The following is a 24206-nucleotide window of genomic DNA, read 5'->3' as shown; positions in this document are numbered from 1 at the left end:
TATGTAGTAACCTTTGATATGACACCTTATTGAATGACTTTTGGAAGATCAGGGACACCACAACTACAGGTTTCCTTTATCCACATTGCTTGTCACTTCTCAAAAATCTCTAATAAATTAGTCACACATGATTTCCCTGACACAAAACTATGTTGACTCTGCCTGATCGCATTCTGATTTTCTAAATGTTCTGCTGTATCCACCTTAATAATGGATCCTGTGCGTCGGATTTTCCGTGTGCCTCTGTGGTATATTCCACGGTGGCAGAGGCAGTCCTCCATTAGCCAGCAGCGGCACCCTCTCATCCCGCCGCTCTCGACAAGATTTCCCATTCTAGGCACTGTGGGGTGAGGTAGGGCCAGCTGCTGGACCTCGGTATTGGGCTGCCTGCTGAAAATGGTGAGCTCCCCTCCATGCATAAATTTGCATGGCAAGGGAGCGGGAATCGCTCCTGGGCGCCGTTCCTTAGTCACCTTTTCTTAGTCTCCCAAGTGGAAAATACTGCCCAATGTAATATGTAAGGGAATCAGGTTCCTCTGGGTAGAAGAAAATTATTCTATTAAATGGTTACAGCCTCTTATGATGCCATTTGTTTGCAATCCTTCTGCTTTCTGTGATCCTAGGCTTGAGGTTCCTAACATCTGGTTCAAAGGTGGAAGAAAATGAAAATGCATATCCGAACAAATAGTATTTAAGCATTCTTGACTGAGAACTCAGACATTATTTGATTGATAGTCCTGGTTAACTGATCTATGCTGTCAATTGCACAGTGTATTTTTACACAAGATAAAGAAGTGTCAAATGTTTGCAGTTTCAGCTATTGATATTTTAACAGGTCTGAATGTTTGACATTTTAATTAGGTTGTATCAAAAGGATTTTTTCTTTTAAGAATGTGGAGAGGTATCAATTAATTATATTTTAATGGTAGTCATTACACTATACAATATACTATTTTCACCATAATATTAGCAGTCGGATATTAGCAAAGAGCATTGGAGAAGTCAAAGCAGAGATCTGAGCAGCCTCACTCTACCTCTTCTGAAGCCACACGGTTGCACTATGAAGAACAACAATAAAATGAAAAGTAAGGTTTTGTAGGTGCTCAGGAGTATTGTTGTACCCAGGAAAGACATGTGATGTTCATAACTTTTAACTTTGCCTCTATTCAGCATAGAACTTTTTGGAACTGCCAAGTATTTAAAGAAATGGATTTTGAAAAGCTGCTTAGATGGTTACTTGGGGTCAGGTGACTTTTGCAATTTCTGCATAGACTCAGGAACATATCAAATCTCTGGAAATGTCCTAATTGAATGACCATGGATGGAGTGCCTCCCTTCAATTGACAAGCCAATACTAAATAATTTGTGGAATTCACATCTCCTATCATTCGTGGACTTAGCCAAAACTCAAAATCTATGGTTTCCACATCCACTGTCTCCGAATATGATACTTAATAGAAGAGAATTATAGAAACCAGTTAATGGTAAGTGAATAGCCATCATCCATCTCCCATTGTGTGGCAATGACTTTGTACTTCAAAGAAGGTCAATAGAAGTATTGATAATGTGGTCATCTGATCAAAACTCTCCTCAGCAAATGATCCCCATTGCCCCAAAGAACCAGGGCAAAACTAGTCTGTAAAATATACAAACGAAAGCAGCAGCAAAAGCAGCAACAGCTTTAAAACAGCTTTACGGAGAGTTCAAGATCATCAGGTCTCCCAGCTTGTTCCTTTTTAAATCCACCAATATAGAAACTTGGCCTTTAGGTAAGAAGACCACACTAACTAACATTTGTGATCTGTTGAAAATCTGTCTCTGCAATGGAATCCAGTGATAATCCTGGTGTACAACCCTGGCTATTGAATCCACCTAGAATTCCCTTTAGGAAGTAAAATGCACTTCATGCTTTTTCCTGAGACAAGTGAAACACGTAAATTATGAACAATTCTTTTGGTTATAACTATTTTCTTTGTTTTTTCTCATGTGTGTGAGTGTTGAATGAGAGACTTCCACTGGACATTCAGGGTGAATGCCTGAATAAACAGTCCTCTTTATTTAAACCCATGAAAGCTTGCTGCTGGATATTCAAATTAATCACACACTCAAGGGTATAGTAACGCACACACCTTTCTTTTCAAAAACACACTGATTGTGGACAGCATGGGAAGGGGAATTGAGTTATTTCTTATTTTAGTTCTCTCTCATTCCTGTCCATATCTGAATATGCATGGGTGTCAAGAAAATACGCTTTTGATTAATCTTTCAATATCTAGTACACATAAGGGTTTATCACTTTCTTGTGTTGTTCAGTCTTTGATGCTGAGCTTAAAATACAGGCAAGAATGCTGCCACCTTCAGGGATAAAACTGCTATTACTTTGGTTATTGATTTCTGGTCCAACATTCGTGTTATAAAATAGAAAATCCTGGAAATAACTTTCTCTCCATAGACATGGGCGTCACGGTGGCACAGTGGTTAGCACTGCTGCCTCACAGTGCCAGATATCAGGTTCAATACCAGAATTGGGTGACTGTGTGGAGTTTGTATACGTTCTCTCCATGTCTGTGTGGGTTTCCTCCAGGTGTTCCAGTTTCTTCCCAAAGTCTAAAGATGTGTAGGTTAGATAGATTGGCCATATTAAATTGCCCCTTAGTGTCGAAAGATGTGCAGGTTAGGTGGAGTTACAGGGTTATGGGGATAGGATGGGGAAGTGGGTTAGGTAGGGTGCTCTTTCAGATGGTCAGTTCAGATTTGATGGTCCGAATGATCTCCATTAGAGCATAAGGCATAGGAGCAGAATTAGGCCATTCGACACATCAAGTCTGCCCTGCCAATCAGTCACAGCTGATATGTTTCTCATCCCCAATCTTGTGCCTTCTCCCCATAACCCCTGATCCCTTTATTGATCAAGAACCTATCTTTCTCTGTCTTAAAGACCCTCAATGACTTTGACTCCACAGCCTTCTGCGGCAATGAGTTCCACAGATTCACCACCCTCTGGCAGAAAAATTCCTCCTCATCTCTGTTGCAAAGGTTCATCCCTTCAGTCTGAAGCTGTGCACTCGGGTTCAAGTTTCTACTACTAGTGGAAACATGCTCTCCACATACACTCTATCTAGGCCTCTCAGTATTCTGTAAGTTTCATGTAGATCCCCCCTCATCTATCTAAACTTTTAAAAAAATATATTTTTATTGGAGTATTTGTAAAATTTTATAACAAAAACAGAAAAAGAACAATCAGCGTTAAACATAAATAGTGCAAAAATAGATAATTCCCCGAACAGCTCTGTCTCCGCAGACCATCGAGAATAACAAAAAAAAACAAACACAACACTAACAAGATCCGTCTCCTGGCTACCAGGGAGGCAAAGGCCAAGGCGTCAGCCTCTTTCACTCCCTGAACTCCTGGGTCTTCTGACACCCCAAAGATCGCCACCTCTGGACTTGGCACCACCCGTGTTCCTAGCACCTTGGACATTGCCCTGGCAAACCCCTGCCAGAAGCCTTCAATCTTTGAGCATGCCCAAAACATATGGGCATGGTTTGCTGGGCTCCCCGCACACCTCGCACATCTGTCTTCCATCCCAAAAACCTTGCTCATCCTCGCCGCTGTCATGTCTGCCTAGTGCACCACCTTAAACTGTATTAGACTGAGCCTGGCACATAACCGAGGAGGAATTGACCCTACTTAGGGCTTCCGCCCACAGTCCCGGCTCTAACTCCCCTCCTAACTCCTCCTCCCACTTGACTTTAAGCTCCTCCACCGGAGTTTCCTCCGCCTCCAACAGCTCCTGGTAGATATCCGCCACCTTCCCCTCCCCCACCCAGGTACCGGACACTACTCTATCTTGTATCTAGCGGCAGGAACGTGAAGGCCGCCACCTGCTTCCTCAGGAAGGTCCATACTTGTGGATACCTAAAGCCGTTCCACGGCGGCAAATTAAATTTGTCCTCCACCGCCTGCAGGCATCCTTCCAAACTTCATTGAGTACAAACCCAGAGTCTTCAACCACTCCTCATATGACAAGCTCTTCAATCCAGTGTTCATTATTGGGAACCTCCTCTGGACCCTCTCCAAGGCCAGCACATCATTCCTAAGATACGAGGCCCAGAACTGCTCACAATATTCCAAATGGGTCTGAATAGAGCCTTATACAGCCTCGCTAGTACATTCCTGCTCTTGTATTCTAGCCCTTTCAACATGAATGCTAACATTGCAATTGCCTTTCTAACTGCTGACTGCACCTGCATATTAACCTGAAGAGAATCCTGAACTAGGACTTCTAAGTACCTTAGTGCCTCTCATTTCCAAAACCTTTTCCCATTTAGAAAATAGTCTATGCCTCTATTTTTCGTACCAAAGTGCATAACTTCACACTTTTCCACATTGTATTCCATCTGCCACTTCTTTGCACATTCTCCTAGCCTGTCCAGGTCCTTCGGCAGCCTCCCCTGCTTCCTCAACATTTGCCCCTCTACATATTAAATGAAAACTTAGCAACAATGCCCTCAGTTCTTTCTTCCAGATCATTAATGCATATCGTGAATAGCTGTGGTCCAAGCACTGACCCCCTGAGCAACACCACTAGTCACCGGCTGCCATCATGAAAAAGCCATGATGTGGAGGTGCCAGCGTTGGACTGGGGTGAGCACAGAATAAGTCTTACAACACCAGGTTAAAGTCCAACAGGTTTGTTTCAAATCACTAGCTTTCAGAGCGCAGCTCCTTCCTCAGGTGAACTGCTCCTTCCTCACTTCACCTGAGGAAGGAGCAGTGCTCCGTAAGCTAGTGATTTGAAACAAACCTGTTGAACTTTAACCTGGTGTTGTAAGACATCTTATCATGAAAAAAAACCCTTTATCCCCACTTTCTGCCTTCTGCCAGTCACCAATCCTCTATCCATGTCACTGCCTTGTCCCGAGCACCATGGGCTCTTATGTTATTTAGCAAACTCCTGTACGGTATCTTGTCAAAGGTCTTCTGGCAATCCAAATAGATCACGTCCACTGGTTCCCCATCATCTAACATCCTCGTCACCGCCTCAAAGAATTCTGACAGATTTGTCAGACATGACCTCCCCTTGACGAATCCTTGCTGACTCAGTCCTATTTTACCATGCACTCCAATTACTCACAATCTCATCCTTAATAATAGACTCTAAAATCATACCAACAACCAAAGACAGGCTAACCAGCCTATAATTTCTGCCTTCTGCCTCCCTCCCATCTGCACTATAAGGGCTCTATAGTTCTATAGTTCTTGCCTGATCGACTGAATATATCCAGCATTTTCATGTTTTATTTCAGATCGGCACCACCTGCAGCATTTTGCTTTTGCTATTGTCGGACTTCAGTGATCAGGTTTCTGACAGAGGATTAACATTAGTTAAGTTTGAGCAGGTAACCATGGTCGACTAGCAACTACCCCTTAAGCTTGCTTCCAGTTCTGAAGAGATCAGAGATCAGGAATCCTGTGCTCACCTTCAAAGGTTGCTTGACAACAGCACACAAATGGAGAATACACCTGTTTGGTCTGCAGCTGCCACACATTTACTGTAGATGGGGCCCTGCCCCTCTGGGAAACCATGGAGCCAGAGCTGTAAGACCAAATACTGCTCATTATAACTGGTAAAGTAATTAGGTAGTGGGCCACAGAGATGAGGAGGAATTTCTTCACTCAGAGGGTAGTGAATTCATTACCGCAGTGGACTGTACAGTCTGGCAGTAGAATTCTCCATCGACGAGATCCTCTGGTCGGCCAGCAGGGGTTTCCCGAAGGCATGAGGTGGCCACAATGGGGAATCTCATTGTTTGGCTGTGGGAACGGAGAATCCCACTGCCGGCAGCGCTACGCCAAGCTGGAAAATGTGGCTGGCAGACCAGAGAATCCCCTCCATGGTCTTAAGTATACGTAAGGGTGAGATGGACAGATACTTAAACCATAAGGGAATCAAGGACAATGGGGATAAGGCAGGAAAGTAGAGTTGAGGATTATCATATCAGGTCAGTCACAATCTCATTGAATAGCGGAGCAGCCTCAATGGGCTAAATGCCTCTTCTGCTCCTACATCTTATGCATTTACTGCCCATCCCTGATTGCCCTTGGACATTTAAGAGTCTGGATCTAGAGTTATGTGTCGGCCAGACAAGGTCTACAGATTTCCTTCTTTAAAGGTGACAAATTCTGTCATCGTCATCATTAGACATTTAATTCCAGATTTTTATTAAATTCAAATTTCAGCATTTGCCGTGGTAGGATTCACATCTGGGTTCCCAGAACATTACCCTTGTTTCTGGCTTTCTAGTCCAATGTCAATACCACTAGACCATTACCTCCCTTCTAGGGGGCTGCAAATGTCTGATACCACATCATGTGATATCCGGAGTCATGGGCGTTTAGCTTCGGCAAGAAAACTGATTGTCTGCCCATGGACCTTGCTTGGTGGATAGTGTCTCCAATGAACTGCTGCCTTCTGCTTGTTGCCACACAGCTGATTTCCTCTCTGCAGTGAAGCGACAGACATGTGAACTGGAGGCTGCTGTGACGTCTGCTGATGTTCATCTTGGACCTTCTCTGATACCCAATCAGAGTCAGTGCAAGTGGCATCCAAACTAATCTGCTAAAGCAAATGCCCAAAGTGTGAAAAGTAATCTGTAAATTGTACAAAGTCAGCTCTCAGAAGAATACCGTGAGCTGTACAGCATTTGCACAATACAGCATTTGCAGAATAACAATCCAATTTTGAGATAGTTACCACTCGTTATTCATTATCACTGAAAGTAGTTAAGGCCAAATCTTTGTGTAATTTCAATTTGGAATTAGATATAGCTAATGGGACTAAAGGAATCAAGGGATATGGGAGAAGGTGGAATCAGTGTATTGAATTTGATGATCAGCCATGATCATAATGAATGGCAGAGCAGGCTCAAAGGACCAAATGGCCTCCTCCTGCTTCTATTTTCTATATATGTTTCTATGTATGTTATACAATCTAGCTAATTAAAATCAACCACATTGCCATTGAAAAGTGGTGCACTTTCACAGCAACATATTCCTTAATTTTCCTTTGGGATGCACGTCCAATTCATTTAAGTGCATGGGCTCTTTAGATGCTTTTAAATGCTGCGGTAAGTTCAAGAGACTGACTTGTGCATTATCTGCATGGGAATCTTTGGGTTGCTGCACAGCCACTTGGCTTATAGGGAATATTGCCGCAAAGCCATCAGAATTTGATTAAAAGGATGCAGCAATATTAACCAGTGTCATTGGTCTAAACCTCTAATTTTAGAAGCTGCTTTCTGCTGACTTGTCTAGGCTATTTAAAAATATGTCACAAAACCAAATCCAACCAAGCCATAGGGAACTGCATACTGGAACCCACAGAGAGTGAGTATTGAGCATTCATTGCATGGTCACAATGATAAAACTGTGAAACTGCAGTATGGATGAGGAGAACCTCATGATGGCAGCAGAAGGGTTGGCTAGAGGACAGGCCGGAGACAAGACTGCGTGAGTCAGAAAAAATGCCTAGGTCCACACTTCGCAAGCAGTGAAATTCCAGTGAGGCATCCATTGCAGAGGATAGAAATTTGTCCCTATTACTCAGCTTCAGAGACAAGACAGCTCATAACAAGAGATCTTTTCTTTCTGTCAAAAATAATACATTTCTGCTCAATTCTACCACTGTTTTATTGAAGATGTATTTTGAAAAGCTCATGTCATTATCATGCTGGTATTCACTTCTGAAGGAGGGCCATTTCATTAACAATGTAATAGGCAGAATGTAATGCTAATGAAGCATGCTGCAAAAGTGTGCAAGGATTTAACAACATCGATGCAGGGAAGCCCTGAAGCAAATTTCATGAGGTTGAGTTAATTAATAACGTCACAAAAATCATTAGTATCTTCTTTTCAGTTGTCTGAGAACACATCCATAATGTGAAAGTGTGCATCCTGGTTGTATGTAATGCTGAGGGAGATAATTATTTGCACAGCTTTAATCAATGTCCAGCTAGGTTGTAAAACTAATCATAACAATTAGTGAGAGGACAAATTGCAAAGAGGAAAAAAAAATTAGTCCATGACCCAGAAAATACTGTTAGTGATTCAGTGTGCGCAATGACCGAAACACAGAAAAATAAAATGACATTTTGTAAACAAACAACATGTACTGCTTTGGTGGTTCTTCACAGGAATGATAATAAACAAGATTTGGCACATTGTGTCAAATTAGTTTTCTTTGCCACTAAAATCACAAATGTTTAATTTATTTGTTGCTTGCAGAATTTGTGACATTAATGCAGATTAAGCTAATACAAATTGACTTTTCACGCAACAGTTCCTGCTCCTCCACTGCTGACGTTCATGTTCTTTCTCACCGATACACATGCTTTCTTAACATATGTTAGACTGCTAGCTGCAGGATTCCCTTCCAGCTCCTGATTACATTACATTATGCTGCCATGTTGATGTGCTTGAGTGTATGCCTGTGTCAGAATGAGTAAATGCACAGTGAATAGATGGAATAACACTGGCTCTCAGCCAGAGGAAATGCTCCAATTTCACTCCTCACCTCTTCAATGTTCTCCATTCTCATAGTTTTGGATGTGACTTTCTTGGATGATGTCTGTGGTTGACATTTCTGGGGTTGCCTCCTTTGTGCTTCTAACCTCTCTCTACTATTATGAACCATTTTGTCTTGCAAGCTGAGAAATAGAGACCGATTTATCTCCTCTGGATCCCCACTGGATGCCTCATTGGTCGGGAAAGAGTTTACTTGATAGTCGTGCTCAGACGATTTGTCTGTCTCGATTTCAGTTCAGGCCACTTCTCAGGTCAATCCTTCTGCTGCTATCATGAGAATTCTCCTCATCCACACTGTACTTTCACAGTGTTATCATTATAATCTTTCAGTGAATGATCACTAATTACTCCTTGTGGATTCCAGTTTGTAAATCTATGGCTTGACAGGATGGACAAATCAAGTGTACTGGTTACAGGCAATCAACATTGTCAAGTTTAAGAGAAGAGCTGGTAGATTGGAGATAATGCTGTCAGTAGGCTTCAAACAGTACAATCGGCAAGACATAGGCAAAAAAAACCAAAGTATATCTAGTTTACCTTCTGCCATTCTGGAAGTCGCATGATAGAACAACATTGAAGTTGTTGGTTAATCAAGCCTACAACAGACCCAGAAATGCCACTTTGGACACAACGTCACTGTCTCCCTCAAGCATATAAACCTGCCACAAGTCATGTCTCAAATTACTCAAAGTGTCCCAAAATTGTTCATATATTGTGTCCCCAAATATTATTTTCTGACAGAAATATATCTTCGTTTCATTTAAATGCATCAACCTTGCTTCCACCATTTCCACATGTATCTGTGTTATAGATTGAACATTTGCACTCTACCACACTATCCTTGAAGTTAACCCTCTTTGATAGAAATTATTAAAATAAAGGTGGGGACCTAGCCATTGTAATCCCACCAGATCTTTTGAGCAGGTGAGCAGGGCACCTGCAGGAAGGCAGTGGTCTCCTATACACATGGATATTAGGTCAGAAGGTCATCGAGATCTTATTTGAGTTAGAGGTTTGAGTAGGGGGATAATGACAGTGTCTCACTAAGTGGCTTGCAGGTTTGTATGGTTGAACGTAAACTGCTTATTGTTAATCCATTACTATGTACATATCCAAGGACTGCCATGCATGGCTGCTGTTTCCATGCTGGCTCCTTCCAGATTCTATCACACAGTCTATTATCAAATCACTCTACATCAAACCATGGGCAGTACTGTTCTTCAGTCCCACAATTGATCTGCCGAACCACCTAATAATACAATGGCATGCAGCTATCCCTTAAAGGCACATGCAACACCACATCAGGCCAAACCTCTCAGGAGTGGGATTGTGGGCCATACAGTTCAAACAGGTAAAATTTTTCATGTTCAAAGTGTGAATTGGGGAAATCATTACGATTCGATTCCCGGCTGGGTCACTGTCTGTGTGGAGTCTGCACGTCCTCCCACTGTGTGCGTGGGTTTCCTCCGGGTGCTCCGGTTTCCTCCCACAGTCCAAAGATGTGCGGGTTAGGTGGATTGGCCATGCTAAATTGCCTGTAGTGTCCTAATAAAAAAATAAGGTTAAGGGGGGGTTGTTGGGTTACGGGTATAGGGTGGATACGTGGGTTTGAGTAGGGTGATCATGGCTCGGCACAACATTGAGGGCCGAAGGGCCTGTTCTATGCTGTACTGTTCTATGTTCTATTACAGTCCAGAAAAGGAGCCTGTAGCCTGTGTCAGGAGTCCAACATCATCCCATCGACTTCCACATTTAACCGAGATAAACTTTTAGGCAAATGGGCGACCCTCATGAAGCTCTCAGTTAATGAATTAAACTATTCAAAGCGGCAGTTAACTGAGGACTTAACCTGACATTTTGGCTTTACTAGCCATCGCATGGGTTTCCCAAGCTGTGTGGAATTTGCCAGGGTCAGCTAGAGTGTAAGAAGCACAGCGGGGAATGCTTCTATAATGGCAGGCTGGGAAGGTTTCAGACAATTAAACGAATATCTGAAGGTGTGCCTAGGTGAAAGGCTGCTGCTCACTGTGCTGCTTCTGAAAGTCTGCTTCCACTGAATGACAGCTGATTTTCAACTTCTTGGAAGTCAGTTCAGTTGTCTTGGACTTCATTGAGCTACTGCTGTCAACATTCACCACTTTGATGAGGAACTGGAGGGAGCAGCACTACTACCACCAACAGCAACAGCACTAGCTTCCTTCGCCTCAGCCACAAATTGTTCCACCGGACAGAGGGAGGGACTCAGAGATCCATCTCAAAGGAGGATAGATCCCCAACACAGGGTCCATAGTCAGACGATCTGCTCTGCCAACATGAGGGAACGCCAGTGTCTGAAGAGGCTCTGGCTTTCTGACTGATCATGGCTGACATCTGCAGCCTCCTGGCATAAAACCCCTTTCCCAGTAGACCAGATGGACACCTACTGCCAGGGGTTTTAAAGGTGCTACTAATGGATTCATATCTTTAATCAGGTACAAAGCAACAACCTGTACCCATCTGACCACATTGCTTGTCCTCGAATATTATTCATGGTAATTAAGGATGAACAATCTAAAACAATATTGAGTTTCTATAGACAGCAAACTGTACTGAAATGCATTGAGAAAGCCAATTACTGTTGTCCCAATCAGAAGAGTTCAACTGAGAAATATTCTGAATTGAAAACGTTTATAAAGGGATTCTAAAGGGAAGTGAAGGCAGAACAAACATTGGATGAAATATAACTGAGGTGCATTAAATATCAATTTCATCCAAATATGGCAGTTCACTCTGATCTGCCTGAGCTAAACATTAACTTGTTCCATTTTCATTTTTTGTTCCTCGGGGATCCAGGTCCAGAACAGCTCAGCATCCTGCTTTGAGTCAGGGCATCCTATTGTCACAGGTATAAATCATTATTAATGGGGAGGAAAAAGGAAGTACACAGCTTTTTTTCCCCTCCCCTTTTATTTCTCATTTCTCCTGCACAACGTGGGGCGGCACGAGGCACAGTGGTTAGGACTACTGTCTTATAGCGCCAGGGACCGATACCAACCTGACTATGTGTGTGGAATTTGTACATTCTCCCATCTCTGCAGGGGTTTTCTCCGGGTGCTCCAGTTTCCTCCCACAGTCCTGGGGCGAAATTCCCCGACCCCCAGCAGGGTCGGAGAATCGCCTGGGGCCGCCGAAAATACCGCCCCCGCCGTGGCAGAGATTCTCCGCCACCCGGGAAGTGGCGGGGGCGGGAATCACGCCACTCCGATCGGCGAGGCCCCTGCGGGGCCGAAGTCCCGCCGCTGGGAAGCCTCTCCCGCTGCCGAGGTTTGAACCACCTCTGGTGGCAGCGGGATCAGTGGCGCGACCGGGCCCCCGGGGTCCTGGGGGGCGCGCGGGGCGATCGGACCTCGGGGGGTGCCCCCAAGGTGGCCAGGCCTGCGATCGGGGCCCACCGATCGGTGAGCGTGCCAGTGCCATGGGGGCACTCTTTCTCCTCCGCCTCCTCCACGGCCTCCGCCATGGCGGAAGCGGAAGAGAAACCCACAGCGCGCATGCACCAGTGGTGACGTCAGCGGCAGCTGGCCGCTGACATCACCGCCGGCGCATGCGCGAACCGGCGAAAGCCTTTCGGCCAGCCCCGGCGCCGGGCGGCGGGCCTGAAAGGCCGCTGGTGCCGGTTTTTGCGCCAGTCGGTGTGGTGCCAACCGTTTCGGCGTGCAGCTAGCCCCCAAAGGTGCGGAGAATACCGCACCTTTGTGGAGGCCCGACCCCGGAGAGGTTGGCACCAGTCCCTTATGCCGGGACCCCCCATCCCGCCAGGTAGGGGAGAATCCCGCCCCTGAAATGTGCAGTTTAGGTGGAATGGGCATGCTAAATTGCCCCTTAGTGTCCAAAAAGGTAAGGTGGAGTTACTCGGTTATGGGGATAGGGTGGTGTAGGGCTAGGTTGGGTGCTCTTTCAGAGGTGGGTGCATATCTGTACGGATCCTATGATTCTATAAACCTGTAAACTGGCAATCTCTACTATGGGGCTTTCTGCTCATACTATTGTGAACATAACAGTCTGGGGGCACTCCCATTATTTTTTCTTGGATGACTGAGTTCATGAACTGACAATTGGGAATTCTGAAACTCCATTCCAAAGCCCCTCATCCATAATGTACCATGTGGACCCCAAACACTTCAGACCAGCAGACAGGCACTATTGACCACCACAGAATTAAAGCAAATATGGCTGTCCAGACATTGGTGATTTTTGACAAACAGCTTGATTAGTTTGCAAAGAATAGAGGGAAAAATAAAGTTATGTGTTTACATTTAAGTGGAGTTCGGAAAACATTGCCAATTGCACAGAGTAATTGCTATTTTAGAGAAAGATTTTCTTTGGGTGGCACGGGATCACAGTGGGCAGCATTGTTGTTTCACAGCTCCACGGTGTCAGGTTCAATTTCCAGCTTGGGCCACTGTCTGTGCGGAGTCGGCACATTCTTCTTGCGTCTGCGTTGGTTTCCTCCGGGTGTTCCGGTTTCCTCCCACAGTCCAAAGACGTGCAGGGCAAGTGGATTGGCCATTCTAAATTGCGCTTAATGTCCAAAGGGGTTGGGTTGGGTTACGGGGATGGGGAGGAGGTGTGGGCTTAAATGGGAGCTCTTTCCAAGAGTCGGTGCAGACTCGATGAGCCAAATGGCCTCCTTCTGCACTGAAATTCTGTGTCTATGTCTATTTGATTAGCTTTAGTATATTTATTTTGTCCATATTTGCTGAAGATTACCTGATGTCCATTTTTAAAGTTCCATCCAATTTGCCTACTTTTCTTTTTTTACATAATTTTATGGAATTTAGCAGTTTATACATAGTTTACAAAAAGTGATCATCGTGTATTTACCTCTGTATAGTTCCTTCCCCCCTTCCCCTCCCCCCACTCCATTGGTGAGCCCTTGCGGGGGGGGCGGGGGAGGGGGGGGGGGTTGATATCCCTCCCCCATATCAGGCGGTTCGTCCTTGGCCAGCCCCCATTTTGACCAGAGGCCCTTCGTCCCTGCTGCTGGGCGCTGTCTTTGTGACCTTGGTCTTGGCCCTGTGTTGTCTTTTCCAGATGTTCCTATCACCCCCTCCGCCCCTCCCTCATTTTATCCTTATTCCTGTTCTTTGGTGTCTTAGTGACTCTCATGTGTAACCCCCCAACAGCACTATTGGCTGTTGTCTTCAAACGGGTCCTGGAACAAGTTGGTGAATGGCCTCCATGTCTTCTGGAAGCCCTCATCCGACGCTCGGATGATGAATTTGATTTTCTCCATTTGGAGAAATTCCGACAGGTCGGCCAGCCAGTCTGCAGCTTGGAGTGGAGCTGCTGATCGCCAGCCGAGCAGGATTTTTCGGCATGCAATTAGGGAGGCAAAGGCAAGGGCGTCGGCCCTTCTCCCCATAGATAATTCTGACTGGTCTGATACCCCAAAGACTGCCACCTTTGGACTTGCCTCCACCCTCGCCCGCATATCCTTGGACAGTGTTTCAAAGAAGGCTGTCCAGAACCCGAGCAGTCTGAGCATGCCCAGAACATGTAGGTCTAGTTGGCCGGGCCTCCTTGGCACCGTTCACATTTGTTCTCCACCTCCAAGAAGAACCTGTTCATTCAGGTTCTGGTGAGGTGTGCTCTATGCACCATTTTCAGTTGCATGAGGTTTAGCCTTGCGCAAGTAGAGGTATAATTGACCTAGTTCAATGCTTCACTCCAGAGTCCCCATTCTACTTCAATCCCTAATTCTTCCTTCCATTTTTCGCATGTCATGTCCAGTGGGGAGCATGCCCTTTCCAATAGTCGTCCATAAAGGCCCCCGCAGTTCCCTCCTCCAGATTGCCTGCGTGCAGTTCCTCTACCATTGAATGTCTCGGGGTCTGTGGGTATGGTATCATCCCCTTGCAGAGGAGGTTCTTTATCTGTAGGTGTTGCAGTTCGTTCCCTTTGGGTATTGTAGTTTTTCCGTCAGTTCCTCTAATGATGTTAGTCTGTCCTCCATATAAAAGTCCTTAACAGTCAGCATCCCCCTGTCCTGCCTCCACCTCTTTAAGGTGGCATCCAACATGGCTGCCACAAACCTGTGGTTGCCACAGATGGGGGCCATAATGGACATTTCAGATAGTCTGAAGTGCTTTCTCAATTGATTCCAGGGTCGGAATGAGGCTACCACCACTGGGCTTGTTGAGTGCTCTGCTTGCGGGGATGGGAGTGCCGCAGTGGTGAGGGCTCAGAGGATCATTCCTGGACATGAACTCTCCTCCATCATCACCCATTCCATTTCTGGTTCTTCCACCCATCCCCTCACTCTTTCTGCTGTGGCTGCCCAATGGTAGTACTGTACGTTTGGGAGGGGAGGGCCTGGAAGGCCCGCAACCTCATGCTTCTTTTTCTTTATGGCACCTTCTTTGGATCCTTTTGTTCTTCCCCCTCCTCCCCACTCAAACGGCAGGTCATTTTGTCGACCGAGTTAAAGAAGACCTTGGATATGTAGCTTGGTATAGATCTGAACAAGAAGAGTAACCTGGGCAGTATGTTCATCTTGATCATCTACACTTTCCCCGCTAAGGAGAGCAGGAGTGTGTCCCATCTCTACAGGTCCTTTATAACTTCCTCCGCCAGACTGGGCAGGTTCCATTTGTGAATCCGTGTCCAGTCATGGGCAATTTGGATCCCCAGATAGCGAAATTTGCATTGAGCTTGCTTGAAAGGTAATCCCCCAGCTCTGCACCTTCCCCTGTCGGGTTCACAGGGAAGACTTCACTCTTGCTCAGGTTGAACTTGTAGCCTGAGAAGGTGCCAACCTCATGTTTGATGTAGAGGGTCAGGGCATCCGTACAGAGTGAGACTCCATGCTCTGTGTCTCCTCTTCGAATTCCCTTCCAGTTTTTGGGCATTCTAAGGATGATCGTGAATGGCTCGATTGCCAGTGCGAATAGGAGCAGAGACAGTGGGCATTCCTGCCTTGTGCCTCTGTGCAGCTGGAAATATTCAGGGCTGTGGTGTTGGTCTGAATGCTCACCCTGGGGGCGTTGTACAGGAGTTTCACCCAGGAGGTGAACTCTGCTCCAAGCCCAAACCGCTCCGGTACCTCAATGAGATATTTCCACTTGACTCTGTCAAAGGCCTTTTCCGGGTCCAGGGAGATGATCACCTCTGGTGTTCTCTCCCTGGATGGGGTCAGTATCACAGTTTAGCAGTCGCCTGATGTTCGTTGTTAACTGTCTACCCTTATCAAAGCCAGTTTGACTTTCTGCGACCTCCTCAGGATTTTTGCAAGTATTTCCACATCCACATTGAGCAGCAAAATTGGATTCGGATTTGTCTTGTTTTAGTGTCACGTGTCCCGAGGTACAGTGAGAAGTATTGTTTTGCGTGCAGTCCAAACAGGTCACTCCATACATGAAAACAAAACATAGGACATACATAAATACACAATGTAATTACATAGACACAGGCATCGGGTGAAGCATACGGAGTGCAGGACTACTCAATGGAGAAGATGTGTGAAGAGATCAGATCAATTCATAAGAGAGTCATTCAGGAGTCTGGTAACAGTGGGGGAGAAGTTGTTTTTGAACCTGCTGGTGCATGTTCTCAGACATTTGTACCTCCTGTCCAATGGGTCCATCAGATCCGCATTCTGTTGGGTCTTTGTCTTTCTTGGGTATCAGTGATATAGTGGCTTGTGCCGGCATTGGAGGCAGGGTGCCCTTGCTAATGAGTCTGCAAACATCTCCCGCAAATGCGGGGCCAGTGCTGCCACAAATGTTTTGTAGAAGACTGCCCGGAACCCATCTGGTCCCGGCGCCTTCCCTACCTGCATGGAACTGATGCTCTCCATGACACCTCCTGGTCCAGTGATACTTCCAGCCCCTTCCTCCTATCATCCCCCATGACTGGCATGTCAAGTCAGAGGTGTAGAGCCCTCGGTAGAAGGCCTCAAATGTTTCAGTGACCTTTTTTGGTTTGGCCAGCAGTCTGCCTTTGCTTTCCTTTGCCTGCACTATCTCCCTCGTGGCTGCCTGCTTTCTCAGCTGGTGAGCTAGCAGGCGGCTGGCCTTGTCTCTATGTTCGTAAAAAGTCTCCCACGTCTGGTGGTGTTAGTACAATGTTTTCCAGCTGGATAGCAGGTTAAAATCCATTTGTAGCTTTTTCCTCTCCGCCAGAAGCTCCACAGTTGGAGCATCGGAGTATCGTCTGTCTACCTCCAGAATGGAGTTGATCAGTTTTTGCCTAACCGCTTTCACTTCCCTGTCGCTGCATGCCTTGTAGCCGCTAATTTCTCCTCTGATCATGGCCTTCAGCGTCTCCCAGAAAGTGAAGGGTGAAACCTCCCCGTTCCGTGTGGGCAGCACGGTAGCATGGTGGTTAGCACAATTGCTTCACAGCTCCAGGGTCCTAGGTTCGATTCTGGCTTGGATCACTGTCTGTGCGGAGTCTGCACATCCTCCCCGTGTGTGCGTGGGTTTCCTCCGGGTGCTCCGGTTTCCTCCCACAGTCCAAAGATGTGCAGGTTAGGTGGAGTGGCCATGCTAAATTGCCCTTAGTGTCCAAAATTGCCCTTAGTGTTGGGTGGGGTTACTGGGTTATGAGGATAGGGTGGAGGTAGAACATAGAACATAGAACAGTACAGCACAGAACAGGCCCTTCGGCCCTTGTTGTTGTGCCGAGCAATGGTCACCCTATTCAAACCCACGTATCCACCCTATACCCGTAACCCAACAACCCCCCCTTAACCTTACTTTTTTAGGATACTACGGGCAATTTAGCATGGCCAATCCACCTAACCCGCACATCTTTGGACTGTGGGAGGAAACCAGAGCACCCGGAGGAAACCCACGCACACACGGGGAGGACGTGCAGACTCCGCACAGACAGTGACCCAGCTGGGAACCGAACCTGGGACCCTGGAGCTGTGAAGCATTTATGCTAACCACCATGCTACCGTGCTGCCCAAAGGTGTTGACCTTGGGTAGGGTGCTCTTTCCAAGAGCCGGTGCAGACTCGATGGGCCGAGTGGCCTCCTTCTGCACTGTAAATTCTATGGTTCCGGTTGTTGGTAATATTCTCACATATGGCCTGTGATGTTTTCTGGCAGAAGACCTGGTCAGCCAAGAAGGCCATGTCTAACCTCTATGTGGGGAGTAGGGCATGGCCCGTCTCCAAACTCACATCATGGGCTGGATTCTCCCCTACCCGGCGTGACGGAGGGTGCCGGCGTAGGGGAGTAGCGCCAACCACTCAGGGGTCGGGCCTCCCCAAAGGTGGGGAATTCTCGCGCTGGAGCGGTTTGCACCAGAAGACTGGCGCAAAAAAACGGCGCCCCGGCAGCGGGGCTGGCCGAAAGGCTTTCGCCGGTTGGCGCATGCGCCGGCGGTGACGTTGGGGATTCCGATCGGGGAGTATTCAGCTTATACTATCCTTGGAAGCACTGATTGCCCCACCACAAAAAAATTGGAACTCCTTCTCACCTGGGTGCAGAAACCTCCATGGGTCCACCATCCCAATCTGCTCCATAAATGTCCCTGGTTCAATTTGCCCACTTTTCTTGATTTATCCTGCAGTAAGAGGAGTTGCTAAGGCAATTGTAAAATGGTGTTACAGATCATTTCATTGCCATTTTACGGCCACTCTGTTCTTCAAAATGCTTTTGTGTTCATCATTGAGAATTGTAGCTTTCTGTCCGCCTATTTGGAGCAGCCAAGAAACACGGAGAGCTGAGAAACTTTTCAGCACATCTGCCTCTGCTGTTTTTGTTAAAGCTTTGTCCTTTGTTTCTGAATACATCAATAACATTTTTGAAGCACTCTCTCACAAGGTGATTTGATATTGATTCTTTTTCTCCCTTTAGGAAAGCTTCATATGTCATGACCTCCCTTTATTTTGATATTGTTTATCTTTTGGCTCAAGGACCCAGCACAGTGCAAGCTCAAGGAAAACACTTTGAGATCAACTCAAACACAGGCAGGATGCTGTTTTCTGCGGATGAGAACGAAGTGGTGGTTGGCGCCGATAGACTTCGAGTCACAGGTATCGAGTGTTACAAACTGTTCACGTCAAGAAGGCAATGTGGTAGGCATGCAACTTAAATCAGCTAATTAAACCTCTGAACTCCTCAAACTGTGAAGTAAGTACAGTAAACGCCATGGATATTGGGAAGTTCCACTGGGATTGTTCACGTGACCAATCTAATCTTTTTTTATATAAATTTAGAGTACCCAATTCATTTTTCCAAATGAGGGGCAATTTAGCTTGGCCAATCCACCTAGCCTGCATATCTTTGGGTTGTGGGGGTGAAACCCACGCAAACATGGGGAGAATGTGCAAACTCCACACGGACAGTGACCCAGAGCTGGGATCGAACCTGGCACCTCGGCGCCGTGAGGCAGCAGGGCTAACCCACTGCCCCACCGTGCTGCCCGACCAATCTGGTCCGAAGAAAATGTGCATGTGTGTGTTTATAGTGAAGAGATTTATCACCCGCTTTCGTCATTGCACATGTTGTTTGTAGTATACATAAACGATTTGGAGGAAAATGTAGCTGGTCTGATTAGTAAGTTTGCAGATGACACCAAGGTTGGTGGAGTGGCAGATAGTGTTGAGGATTGTCAGAGGATACAGCAGGACATAGATAGGTTGGAGACTTGGGGAGAGGAACGTCAAATGGAGTTTAATCCAGACAAATGTGAGGTAATGCATTTTGGTATGTCTAACATAGAGGGGAAATATACTGTAAATGGCAAAATTCTTAGGAATATAGAAAGTCAGAGAGATCTAGGCGTAAAGGTCCACAGATCTTTGAAAGTGGCAACACAAGTCGACAAGATAGTCAAGAAAGCATACAGAAAACTTGCCTTCATTGGATGGGGCATTGAGTATAAAAACTGGCAAATCATGCTACAGTTGTATAGAACCTTGGTTAGGCCGCACGTGGAATATCTGGTCGCCACACTACCAGAAGGATGTGGAAGCTTTGGAGAGGGTGCAGAGGAGGTTTATCAGGTTTTGCCTGGTCTGGAGAGTGTTAGCTATGCGGAGAGGCTGAATAGACTCTGACTGTTTTCATTAGAATAAGGTCTACAAGATTATGAGGGACATGGATAGATTGGATGGGCAGGCACTCTTTCCCAGGGTGGAGAGGTCAGTCACCAAGCAGCATAGATTTAAGGTCCATGGGGCAAAGTTTAGAGGAGATGTGTGAGGCACGTTTTGTACACAGAGGGTGGTGAGTGCCTGGAACGTGTTGCCAGGGAAGGTTGTGGAAGCAGATACATTTTTGTTTTAGAAATCATTTTATTGAGGCATTTATAATTTTGGCATTTCAATATATTAACATTCCAATCAACAGAGCGGTCCAACACACGCAAAAACCCACAGTAACACACCCAACTTCCCCCCGCCCTAAATCCTAGCTACCCATACCTTAGATTCCCTGTCCCTATTTTTCATTGCCATGCCTCCCCTTCCTCCCCCTCCCTATCCCCACCCCCTTTCTGCTGATGGTCAGTTTTCCTTAAAGAAGTCATGAATGGCTGCCACCTCCGAGCGAACCCCTGTAATGAACCCCTTAAAGTGAACTTAATCTTTTCTAGCCTGAGAAACTCTGCCATGTCACTGACCCACACCCCCAACTTTGGAGGCTCCAAGTCCCTCCATTCCAGCAAAATCCGTCTTCGGACTACCGAGGAGGCAAAGGTCAAAACATCGCCCTTTCTCCCCTCCGGGGCTCCCGGATCTTCCGACACTCCAAATATTGCTACCTCTGGACTCAGAGTCACCCTCCCTTCCAGGACCTCTGACATGACATCTGAGAATCCCTGGCAAAATCCCCTCAGCTTCGGATAAGCCCAGAACATATGAACATGATTCGCCGGACTTCCCCCGCACCTCCCACACCTGTCCTCCACCTCCTCAAAAAACCTACTCATCCAGACCACAGTCATATGAGCCCTGTGGACCACCTGGAACTGGATCAGGCTAAGTCTGGTACACAGCGAGGTGCATTGACTCTTTTCAGGGCCTTCTCCCATAGCCAGACTTCCAACTCCCATCCCAACTCGTCCTCCCACTTCCTCTTCACCTCCCCGATTGGGACCCCTTCCCAGTCCATCAATTCCTTATATATTTCCAAGAACCCCATCTTCCCAACCCCTGTTTTAGACACCACCTTATCCTGTAGCCCCCTTAGAGGGTGACGAGGGAAGCTTGGGACTTGCCTCCGGAAAAAGTTTTGTACCTGCAGGTACCGAAATCCGTTCTACCCGGAAATTCAAACTCCTGCTCTTGGTCCTCCAGGCTCGGGAACCCCTCCACAATGAAGAGATCTCCAAATCTCTCAATCTCTGCCCGCTGCCACCTCCTAAATCCCCCGTCCAGCCCCACCGGACGAACCGGTGGTTGTCATAGATCAGTTACCACACCGACGCCACCTCCAGTCTCATGTGCTGCCTCAAATGCCCCCACAATATCAGGGCTGCCACTACCACTGGGCCTGTGAAGTATCGAGCCGGCGAGAATGGCAGAGGTGCCGTTAACAGAGCCTCTAGATTCGTGCCCTTACAAGATGCCGCCTCCCCTCGCCCCCACACCGACCCCTCCCCCACTGCCCACTTCCTAACCATTGAAATATTAGCTGCCCAGTACTAGTTAATAAAGTTCGGAAGGGTCAAGCCTCCCTCCCCGCGCTCCCGCTAAAAAAGGACCTTCTTATCCCTCGATGCTTTCCCAGCCCGTATAAAACCCGAGATCACTGCATTCAATTTCCTAAAAAATACCTTGGGGATAAAGATTGGGAGACACTGAAACACAAACAGCAATCTTGAGAGGACTGTCATTTTCACAGTCTGTACCCTCCCCGCCAATGATAGCGGGAGCACGTCCCACCTGAGGAAGTCCCCTTTCATTTGCTCAGTCACCCTGCCCAAATTTAGTTTATGAAGCTACCCCCAGTCCCTTGCCACCTGAATCCCCAAATACCTAAAACTCCTTCCCACCACTTTGAACGGCATCTCTCTCAGTCTACTTTCCTGCCCCCTTGTCTGGATCGAGAAGACTTTGCTCTTGCTCATGTTTAGTTTGTAATCGGAGAACTGGCCAAATTCCTCCAGTATTCCCATAATTCCTTCAATCCCCCCTCCCAACGGGTCTGTTATATACAGGAGCAAATCGTCTGCATAGAGCAAGACCCTATTCTCCACCTCCCCTTTCACTATCCCCCGCCAAATATTCAATGTCTTTAGTGCCATTGCCAAAGGTTCAATGGCCAGGGCAAACAGTAGTGGGGAGAGTTGGCACTGCTGCCTTGTCCCCCTGCACAGACTAAAATACTCTGACCGGACCCGGAAACAGATACATTAAAGGTGTTCAAAAGGCGTCTCGACAAATACATGGATCGGATGGGTAGAGAGGGATATGGCTCTCAGACGTGTTGAGGATTTTGGCCTAGGGTGCTATCATGCCCGGTTCAAGCTGGGAGGGCTGAAGGGCCTGTTCCAGTGCTGTATTGTTCTTTGTTCTTTTGCTCTTTGTTCTGTTCTGTTTCCAGCTCTCAATAAAATCAGGACACCAGTAGGACCCCTCTTTGTAACCAGAGTGATACATAAATTGTATGATTTCAATGCGGCACAGTGTAACAATGGCAAGCACTGCTGCCCCCACAGCGCCAGACACCCAGGTTTGATTCCGACCTCGGGTGACTGTGTGGAAATTGTACATTATTCCCATGTCTGTGTGGGTCTCCTCCGGGTGCTCTGGTTTCCAACCTGTCTAAAGATGTGCAGGTTAGGTGGATTAACTATGCTAAATTGCCCCGAGATTAGGTTATGGGGATGGGATGGGGGATTGCACCTAGGTACGGTGCTCTTTCAGAGGATCGGTGCAGACTCGATGGGCCAAATGGCCTCCTTCTGCACTAAAGGGATTCTATGAATGCCACAGTTTAATGTTAGTTTCTGACAATTTCAGGGTTACGTTCAAAGTCGAACTGCAAGAGTTTTAAAATTGGGCACAGGGCGGGGCGGGGCGGGGGGGGGCAGCACTTGGTACAGTGGTTAGCATTGGGACTGCGGCACTGAGGACCCGGGTTCGAATCCCGGCCCTGGGTCACTGTCCGTGTGGAGTTTGCACATTCTCCCGTGACTGCGTGGATTTCACCACCACAACCCAAAATGTGCCGGTTAGGTGGATTGGCCACGCTAAATTGCCCCATAATTGGGAAAAAAAAAATTGGGTACTCTAAATTTAAAAAAAAAGAATTGGGCATAGAGGTTCATACAGCTGTGGAATTCATTTTGATGCTCAATCGTTGAATGCATTTAAGGCTGGGATAGACAGATTTTTGACCCTTCAGGAAATCAAGGAATATGGGGAATAGGCAGGAATTGTCATTGAAACCTCAGATGAGCCATGATAATATTAACTTGTGGGTGGGTCAGGCTCGACAGACCACATGGTCGACTCCTGCTCATATTTCTTGTGTTCTTGTGGTGAGTAGTTGAGGCAAAGTCTTTGGCCCAAAACTCCCTTGAAATTGTTTCTGTTTTGGCACCATAACTTCACTGAATGTGCAGTATGGAACTCAGTTTCCACAATGACATTGCCCAAGATTCTGATTTAAAGATGAAAGAACAGGCGTTGCCATACTGTTTCCCGAATGTTAAATGTATGTCAACTTCAAAGCCTCTGTGATCTGAGTACTCTCAATCGTGACAATGGAGATTAAATGAATTGCGAATAATATGGATACCTTCCTGTCGTGTCACATGTTGATTTGAATTCCAATCACAGTAGAATATGAAAATACAAAGTGTCTCATTAGATTTGTGCACTAAATGGTGCAATACTGAAGCATGGCGAGAAGGATGTTCCAGATTAGATCCCTAGGCTGTGGTCTGTTAACTTGTTTCATCCAGGAAACTATTGGAGCAAAACAGTTGGGGTCAGTGCCTGTGAGCTATGGAAAACAAAACAAAACAGTACCAATTCGGGTTCTTGATCAGTATCCAGTAACCATTGTTGGAATGTGCCTATCTTAAATGGTTCCAGCAATGCCTCATGGTCAATTAGCATGCATTTATTGTCTGGTTTATGCATGAGGAATGGTTTTTGAGTAAATTACTGTAATTGATACCATATCCCATGCAAATCACGGCCATTAGGAGACCCCTTATAATGGCATTTTATCCTTCTGAGGGGCTTTAGTATACCCCACCTCACCCAGTCTCCAAGGACAAGTTGCTTAGATGCAGTGGACTGACAGACATTGTGAACAAAGGGAAAGATTGCTGATTATGTAAAGATCTACTTTTTAATTTATAAAATGAAACGTTTGATAGAATCTAAGGTTATAATAATAACGTAGCTATTTCTATGTTCAAATAGTTTAATTTCTGTAGTATTATATTTTTCAGCACATGAAAGGAAACACATAAACAAATTAGGCAAGCGCAGGGAATCAGAACATTTCCTGAACTCATGGGCATTTTTAGAGTTAAGAGACAAAGCAGAATTGTAACATGAATATTGAGCAGAAGTGAGCGCCACATTTCTTGCTCTCATTCTTTTTTTGAATTGGATGTGCAGTATATTAAGCAGGACAAATTTGATGTTTTCACAATATTCATAG

At 46.3% G+C, this 24206-nt stretch overlaps 1 protein-coding gene across 4 annotated transcripts in view; it reads left to right on the top strand.

Moving 5' to 3' along the window:
• sgcg (sarcoglycan, gamma) overlaps window positions 1–24206 on the top strand; it is an 807130-nt gene that overhangs the window by 628957 nt on the left and 153967 nt on the right. For all 4 annotated transcript variants that reach the window (XM_038818379.1, XM_038818381.1, XM_038818380.1 and 1 more), the window contains one exon: window positions 18494–18613. In XM_038818379.1, coding sequence (XP_038674307.1) covers window positions 18494–18613 — 120 coding nt within the window. The remainder of the gene's footprint in view (window positions 1–18493; window positions 18614–24206) is intronic.

Source organism: Scyliorhinus canicula, chromosome 14 (assembly GCF_902713615.1).
Source record: "Scyliorhinus canicula chromosome 14, sScyCan1.1, whole genome shotgun sequence".
NCBI classification, from domain to species: Eukaryota; Metazoa; Chordata; class Chondrichthyes; order Carcharhiniformes; family Scyliorhinidae; genus Scyliorhinus; species Scyliorhinus canicula.
This window is presented reverse-complemented; position numbering and strand designations above follow the sequence as displayed.